Source organism: Terrapene carolina, unplaced genomic scaffold (assembly GCF_002925995.2).
Source record: "Terrapene carolina triunguis isolate 2854851 unplaced genomic scaffold, T_m_triunguis-2.0 Scaffold96, whole genome shotgun sequence".
In the NCBI taxonomy this organism is placed as follows: domain Eukaryota; kingdom Metazoa; phylum Chordata; order Testudines; family Emydidae; genus Terrapene; species Terrapene triunguis.
Genome location: NW_020664447.1, coordinates 4526077 through 4534567, shown reverse-complemented (window position 1 = coordinate 4534567; position 8491 = coordinate 4526077). Strand labels below are relative to the sequence as shown.

The 8491-nt window shown below is 37.0% G+C and overlaps 1 protein-coding gene across 1 annotated transcript in view; it reads right to left on the bottom strand.

Moving 5' to 3' along the window:
• IPO7 (importin 7) overlaps positions 1–8491 on the bottom strand; it is a 47022-nt gene that overhangs the window by 17506 nt on the left and 21025 nt on the right. The window contains exons 6-10 of the mRNA XM_024196607.2: positions 7923–8012; positions 7346–7440; positions 7159–7243; positions 1685–1819; positions 722–821 (exon numbers count right to left, since the gene is read on the bottom strand). Coding sequence (XP_024052375.1) covers positions 722–821; positions 1685–1819; positions 7159–7243; positions 7346–7440; positions 7923–8012 — 505 coding nt within the window. The remainder of the gene's footprint in view (positions 1–721; positions 822–1684; positions 1820–7158; positions 7244–7345; positions 7441–7922; positions 8013–8491) is intronic.

The window sequence follows — 8491 nt, the reverse complement described above, 5'->3', positions numbered from 1 at the left end:
CCCCCAGCCTTCTGCCCTGCACCCCCACACACACCCCCAGCCTTCTGCCCTGCACCTCCCCCCAACACCCAGCCCTCTGCCCTGACCTCGAGTCGCCCCGCTCAGCCTGCTGCAGGCCTAGGTGAACAGAACCCCAGGCTGGAAGTGGGCTGAGCAGGCTGGCGGCGTAAGATCAGCATTTTAATTTAATTTTAAAGGAAGCTTCTTAAACATTTTGAAAACATTGTTTACTTTACATACAACAATAGTTTAGTTATATAATATAGACTTATGGAGAGAGACCTTCTAAAAAACGTTAACATGTATTACCGGCACGCGAAACCTTAAATTAAAGTGAATATATGAAGACTCGGCACACCACATCTGAAAGGTTGCCTATCCCTGCTTTTAATGATTAAATTTAACTGCATTTTTAAACAAAAAACAGCAATTTTAAAACTTAGCTCTTTTACAGCTATGAAAAAGTTATTGCACTGCCATATAAACATCTTGTGTTCACACACACACCCCTTGTTCACCCACACTGAGAACCAAGATAGCTGAATTTAAGGTATCTGTAGCCATGTTGACAAGCACTGATCTATTACCTCACTTAAGAAAAATACACTGCACTTAAAATAATAAATCTAGTTATCTCTATTTTCACAATGCACTTTTAAAAATACTGGCTTCGGCTGGCATTATATTTTTTTAATGTGTATGTAAATATTAAAATTCTCACCAAATTTCATACGTATGTATTCATATGGGTCTTCTTGCCACAACTCCTCATCAGCATCTGTATAGCACATCAATGGAAATATAACATCTTGGATAATTCCCTGCAATGAAAGAGTTACAAAAAAGGGATTTAACCTATTAAATCAATCATCGTTTGCTTCCTTCTATTTAAAACAATTTAAATTTTTCTCTTACATCAATTTTAGATATTGGATGGAAACCTTTTAAAATTACACTGTCATAATAGAGAAAAGCCAACTGCTTCAAATTAAAGGACAGCCTGCACTGCAATGCAAGCCATTGTGTTTGCTTTGGGCAATGGAGTATTGAGCTAGTAAAGGTGGCATAAATTTTGTTGCTGACATTAACTCTGAATTTGTGCGGTGTTACATTATATGTACAATTCTTGATCCATTAAGAAATACAATAGTTTAAACTAAGCTCACTGTGCTAAAGGGCTGATGATGAAACCGCATGATTGTTTTGGGATCCTATTTATACTGTAAGGGCTTATTTAGTTTCCATTTGGATGTCTCAGTTCACACCATTGTATTAAGTCATTATGATACTAATAAAAATGCATTCTATGTTTTACATTTTAAAAGGGTGTCCAAATCCACGATAAGGAGCATCAACCAATCTGGGTTTTAGCCTTTAGTGGGGCTGCAATCCTGCAAAGAGACATGCTTGAAATCAATGGGACTACTCACAAGCCTCAAGTAGAAGTCTTTGCAGGACTGGGGCCTAAATATTGCAAATGTTTTTGTTTCATTCAGAGAAAATGAATATTTCAACTATGCTAATGTAACAAGATGTGCTTCCCCAGAGCAGACCTGAACTCTCAAACAATTTATAATACAAACTCATACATCTTAAATTCTAGTAGGGATAGAGAGTTTATAAACAAACTGACTTATACACAGTAATTTGGTCATTTAGAGACTATTCCCAGAAAATGTTTTACTTGAATATGGGGCTTCAGATTCTTCCAGGTCACAGCATGTGACACTCCTTGATTGATGTAGTTCAGTGTTTGCTGAAGAACTCTAGGAGCCATGTACTGCTTTTCCTTGTACTGATACAGCACCTTCAGCAACACCTGTGAAAAATCAAGTCTCGTTAATAGCTTATAGAAATCTGAGCATCTTGCCAGCAACCAAGAAGCCATTTAATTTGCAGAACCGCCCGCACAGTCTTGCAAATGTAAACAGATTTTTACTACATTAAAATGGTGTTGACTAGTCTAAGTTAACATGTGACGGGTTCCCCTGGTCTGTGCCACGTCCAATTCTCCAACACAAGTTTAGTTAATTTGCTCAGGTAATTTTTAGTGTTCATGAGAGATGGTGGACTAACAGCCCTGGAGATTGAAGTCCTCTATTTAACCAAACAGGTATGGCTCATGCAGCAGTAGTGCAAGTTCTCTACACTCCACCATCAGCAAATGCCTCCTGGGAAAGGAGAGAAGATGGGCCTCAGAATTGTTTGGGTAACAGTGACTCATGCTAACTCTACCTACCACCACAGCACAGGATGATGGGTCCTTTCTCCCCTCAGATAAGGAAGTTAAATAAGCACCACTGACATTTCATCTTGCAATTCTTTTTGCAGACCCAGCAGCTGCACTGCTTGGCCTGACAAACTGCTTGGCCTCCTTGGCTGGTGCCCTCCAGGTGTTTTCTGCTTTGTGTTTGAATTTAGTATGGCATTATGGAGGCGTCTCAGTCACCCCATAGAATATACAGGTATAATAAAACCCTTAATTTAAACACAACATGCAACAGAGAGGGTAAAGGAGGGCTGGCTCCATTTTCCTTCTCCTGTGCCTCCTATCTCTACTCTTCTAAAGGGATGGGGCTCCTCCAGATAAGTCTAGCAATTTAAATTGTCAAGCCAGGGGCTGACTGCAAGCCAGAACTTGGATCCACTGCATTAATGATTGGTATTTAATCTCCAAGTGATTGGAAGAGTCTGGGGACCAACATCCTGCAAAATTTCCCTGCAGCTCAGCCAAGCCTGTAATACCACAATTGTTCTAAAAGAAGCAACTGGTGGGACTAAAGGGAGAGGTCAAGTTCAGTCTCTATGCTTATTTGATCTTTTGTCTCTTTGCTAAGGCTGAAAATGGTGAAAACTGATTAAAAGAAAGTATCCACTGGGAAAATGTCATTCACGTCTACCAATCCTCTGAGACTTTACCAGCAGTGAAATATTGATGAAGTTGAGATCCAATTATTTTGAGAAATAATTCAGTTTTAAAAAAAAATCTATATATGAGATTACAAAGTTGCCTTAGACTGTCACAGGAGTTTAACTAGGGATCTAGCCACATATTCACCATGGACCTCACTGCTTTAAAAATTGTTTCATGATTTTTGCCTATGTATTAGTCTTCACTGAAATTGACTGGGCTCTGATCCATTAAGGTGTTTGAAAGCCCATTCATTATCTTAGCAGACCTTGGAGATGCAGGATTTTACCCATCACACTATAGATGGCTTATATATTGCCTTAGACAGTAGAGTGGCATAGCACAAAGACTTTAAATGCTCTAGGTTTATAATGGCACACATGGGATGTCAGAAAAGCAATCCTTATTTGTATCAAAATTGCTCTTTACCCTTTAGTAAGCTAAATGAAGAGAAATAGGATATGAAATTGAGTCTTGAGACTCACAGAAGATGAAGTTTGTTTTATAGATGAAACTTTGGTCTGTCCACAACATCATTTTCTTGAAAGTGTTGAAATTCAATTGTTACAACTTAAGAAATGTTCGTTGAAAAAGTTATAGTCATTAAGATGACTACATTGATGGTTACAAAAATATTCCATGCAAAAAACCTAACATTTCTGCATCAAGACTGAGAAATGAAGTATTTAAGAATCAGATTCTCTAAGCTCTGTTATTATGCCTTAAAATATGGTCTTTCTACTAAATAATCTGTTAATTAAACAATACAAAGTTGGAATGTCTTATACAGCCTTATATACACACAGACACACACACACACACACACACACACACACACACACACACAGAGTAAGTTACAGTACATTCAGAATTGGCTTAATTTTTAAGGCCTAATGTAAAAGCTACAAAACAAGCCACGTTTGGGGGAAGGGGGAGGAAATCACTTAAATAGTTAAAGATAATATTTTATGCTTAGTGATATTTAACTTATGAATGTGAAATAGGGTCCCATGGTCAAAGTCATTCTACCTTTGTAGTATTCTAAAATATATTCCAAGTTACAGACTTTGAGCACAACTAAGACTAAACAATGTAAATAAATTGTTGAGATATAAGCCAAGTCAAGAGTGCATATCCTGTAATGTTATTTCCTGCATGTAAGGTTGTATCAGAAATTCCAGTTTGTATTCCATATTGTATTTGACAATGAGTAGATGTCAAGAGACCATACTATAGAAAGCAAAGCATAGCATAAGGGACCAGTGTTAAAATTGAACTTTCAACCTTCTGCATTTCCTGACTTCAGAGAGCTTAGTGTACACAGCTTTTTCAAAAATTTAAGTTGATCAAAAAACTTATCAAGTACTAAACATACAAAGTTCCCCACTTTAAATACTTAAACTACTGAATCATAGTTTCTTTGCACTTGATTTTAACTTGGTTTGTTTTGTAGATATTTAAATCTAGGGAATATAAGAAGTCAATTCAGCCATTTGAGTTATGAGTACACAGTAAATGGAGAAAAGGTTTTTTAAATAAACCACATAATTCAAACACACATGCAGAACTCAGAAGCAACTGAATATATTTTACTCAAACTCTCCACAAAACTTCACCTTTGGTTCAAGATCAAGTGTGCACATTTTTTGTTCAAACTAAATTTAAATTACCAGCAACCGAAATAGGAGTATAAAATCAAAATTAGAATTCCATCATATTTATACTGTGGGCTATGCATGGGCACATATATGCGTAAAGAGATTTGGCTGCAGTGATTAGAATATAAGATGATTTCTTGTTAAATCAGTTTAAGTTCTGTGTTGGATAAGTGTATCTCTGAGGATTCCTTGAAGCTGGTACATCTGGATAAGAAATCAGCTCTCCCTGGCTGCTCTTATCAAATGAGCAATAGCTAAAACCTGGACTCCACGAGTATTTTTTTTTTTTTTTTTTTAAGGCCATCCAGTACAATTCTTGGATATGATTTAGTTTCACATCTTTATAGTACTTCCTTTGTTATTCCCTCAATGTTTGAATTTGAACAATAAAATACAATAAACCGTGAAGGATTTTCTAGCAGCCAGAATACGGTGCGAATACTCTTGATCACTTCTTTCCTCACCCTCCTAACAGCAAGACTACGCTTATTTGAGTATTATCATAGGACTCACCCCTAATTAATCAGCGGAGCAATCTGTTTTTGTGAAGTCCAAGATTCACAGGTGTCTCAGACAGTGAAGATAATTCCAAGTAATTGATTTTGTCCCTCCAAATCTTCTACATTATTTTTGTTAGAAGTGGGAATGGGCATAATGTGTATATATAGCTTTTTTGGCCAGGTTTAAGAAAGTTCATCCAGAGCTACTTCTGAAAAAGATTATTAGTCTTCTTTTTCTTGGATGTCAACATCTATAACCAAGTTCCTGAATTTCCTAGTTACAGGAGCTCCACTTCCCCACTCTATTTCAGCATAACAATCAGTTGGTTCTGGTGTTCATTTGTTCCTTGATACCAAGTGTGGTGGGATAAAAGTTTTGTTCTGCTCTGCCCATTTGAATACAGACTGTTCCACCTCGACAGCTCAAATGACACCAATGCCATTATTAAAAACCTGTTTGCTTTTGACATTACCTATCATACTTTCCAAAGCTAAATTGGTCTCAGCATCAGTCAGCTGATAAAACTCATTAGACCACTTGTCCTGTGCTATCTGGGTTCTGGAGTGTACTCCCAAGGTAAGTGATCTGTTTCAATTCTTCCCAGTTCAGCATTTTCTGAAAGAAGCTATATTTTGTTGCCCACCACCCTAGTGGTACAATGACCTCTTACCACTTGCTGTACATTCACTGTGTTGTTTAAGCTGTTTAGAAGAAGAAAGAGTGCAGAAACTTCATTTCCGTATGAAACTAGTACAACCAATAGCTTCACCAAGCAGTCAAAGTGACATGAGATGTCCAAAAATTCAGTGGTTGATAACCTTCAGATTACTATTCAAATAAAATCCTGGGTCTATGATCACATCCAGATAATGGATCCTTGGTGCTGGAGCTATACAGTTCTTCCCATTTATCATTTGTTTTGTGAGATGCCTTCTTTCTTCTGGAAAACCCATCAGGAGATAGTGAACGGAGGAGCAGACATGTACTCCACTCCTTTCAAGCAGTAATTAGGACCCTTCTGAAAACTCACGGAGATGTGACCAAGGGAGCCTCATATTGGCAATCAGTGATGTTTTGTAACCCAAACAAAAATACAGGAGACGGCTCTTGAGGGAAGGAGGAGGAGCAGGCCTACAGTCACCAAGAACACCTTCAGTGAGTTTGTGCCAAATCTGCACTTGAACAATTTGTAATCCCCATGGTGCATATTTACTTCCCATTTCTCTTTGATAAAATCAGAGCGTGCACGACAGAGTATCAGTGGAACTCTTGAGCCTGTCCTCAAGCATCAGAAATTCCTTTTTATTTTCTTGTGTTTCAGAGGGTCTCTTGATTTTGCGATTAAATAAATGTTTTAAGAATTTTTTCCAACGTGTAGTTGAGGGATCAATTCCCTTGCGCACATGCCTTAGGCTGACCTCCACTGCTGTGCAAAAAGTCAGAGTTTTGAATAACGTGGGCTCCGTGTCACGTATTGGGTTTGATGTCTGCAAACGATCTGTTGGAATAGTATATTCTGGACTTTCCTATTTTTATGTATATATACATACACACGCACCATCTTCCAAAATTTGTGTCCTTCCTGAGAATCTGATCAAAATAACTCCCTGTTTCTATGTAACTTCATGTTGTTGAGACAGGAAAAGTTTCTATGGGTTCAAAAATCCTGCCCCTCAAGAATTTTCCTTTAAGACCTGAACCACAGCTGTCTCCTGGATAACACAGTAACAGACAGTTGGGAGGGTCCCAGAGCTTAGGCTGCAGCCTGAGCCTGAACTTCTTCACTGCAATTAAATATCCCTTTAACCTAAGCCCAAGGCACTGTCACGGGCCTAACTGCGGTATAGACATACCCATAGTGTACTTCAACAGATTACATAAGCAACATACAATATTTCTTAAGAAGTGAACACTGGATTGTTTCAGTTGATAACTAAGTGTAAGTATTTCCTGCATACTCCCTGATAGCATCAGGTTAATGCAAAATATTTTGAAAGGTGCCATATCCTTCAAAAAAGATGAGAGAAGGAAGAAATTATTGTTAAATGTCACATTTACTCTAATACCCCAGGTTCAAGCATTTCTTACCTGTTGGACACCAACAGCAAATGCCTTTAGGAACACTTCAGCAAATTCATTGTACTCCTTGGAAACATTACCAGGGCTTCCATACCTAGAATTAAAAGTGAAAAATTCAAGTATGCAGAAATATTTTGCTGAATTTCATATTAGAAGTTAGGTTTTTTCAATTTGACGGCATGGGAAGAATAGCTACCTCTCAAAAAGTCTAGCCAAGATGTGCAAAGCCCATTTCTTGGATTTCCACCAAGGCAATTCTGGTCTATCATCTTCATCAACTTGAAGAGTTTCCTTTAGGAAGAAAGATTAAATTTGTTGAATATTGCTGAAATGTCAAATTTAAAAAAAAAATTTGCTTTTCTTTTTGCACTCTTAGCTGTGTAAGCACTCTTCCAGATCTACAGAAATATCAGATATAAAAATATGAGAGTTAAAAAAAGAAAGCCCACAATAAAAAGGTAAAGTATAAATGTTCAAATACAACTTTCCTTTGTAAAAAGCCAACATGAGTTACAATACAATTTGCAAGTTGCTGTTTTGTCTATAAAGAACAGGTAATATTTTAAACTTTCTCCATTTAGTCTCTGTTTAAACCACCATATTAACCTTACAAAATCTTATTTGTCCTGCCACAAATTTAGAAGACGTCTTGTAGAAAGAATAAAGAAAACAATACTGTTAACATTTTTAACCAACTTTTAAATACAGGCAATTGAATTCAGAAGCCAATTTGCAAGCCCAAAGAGAAATACACACATAAAAAAAGTACTTACAGCAGGTACATCTCTGTCCACAACCGTTTTTAGAATTTCTATCCATTCGGTCAGGTTTTGCTGATTTATCAGCTCCAGAGGTAACGTATACTATTTAAAAAGCATAAAATAGGTTCAGTATAAAGTCATTTAAAACAACCTGATCAATTGCTTGAATTATATATGTTTGAATGCTCATCTATCAAAATCTTACTGAACATCTGCTATACACTTGGATACTATGAGCGGTGAGCAAAGTAGTAAGCGTGATATTGGATGGTGTTAGACAGCGATCTTTTGCAGCCTATTCGACATCTTCAAAAACATTCTGCTTCCTTTCAATTCTGCCTTACTTAGAATTTTGCTAAAAGATGATTTCACAATATCTAAGTTATTATATCTTTCTGAATCAGAGACAATTCTTTTCTTCGCTTAAAGTATGATAGAGGGATTGGTAAATCTGGTTTTAAATTTCATTGCAAGACCACCCAACCTCTCTAATATTAGAATATATGTTCTGAACAGCATGTTAGTCCAGTTTCCTTCTTGTTAGATAAGCTCAATATAGTAACAGTCTACAAAAGTATGAT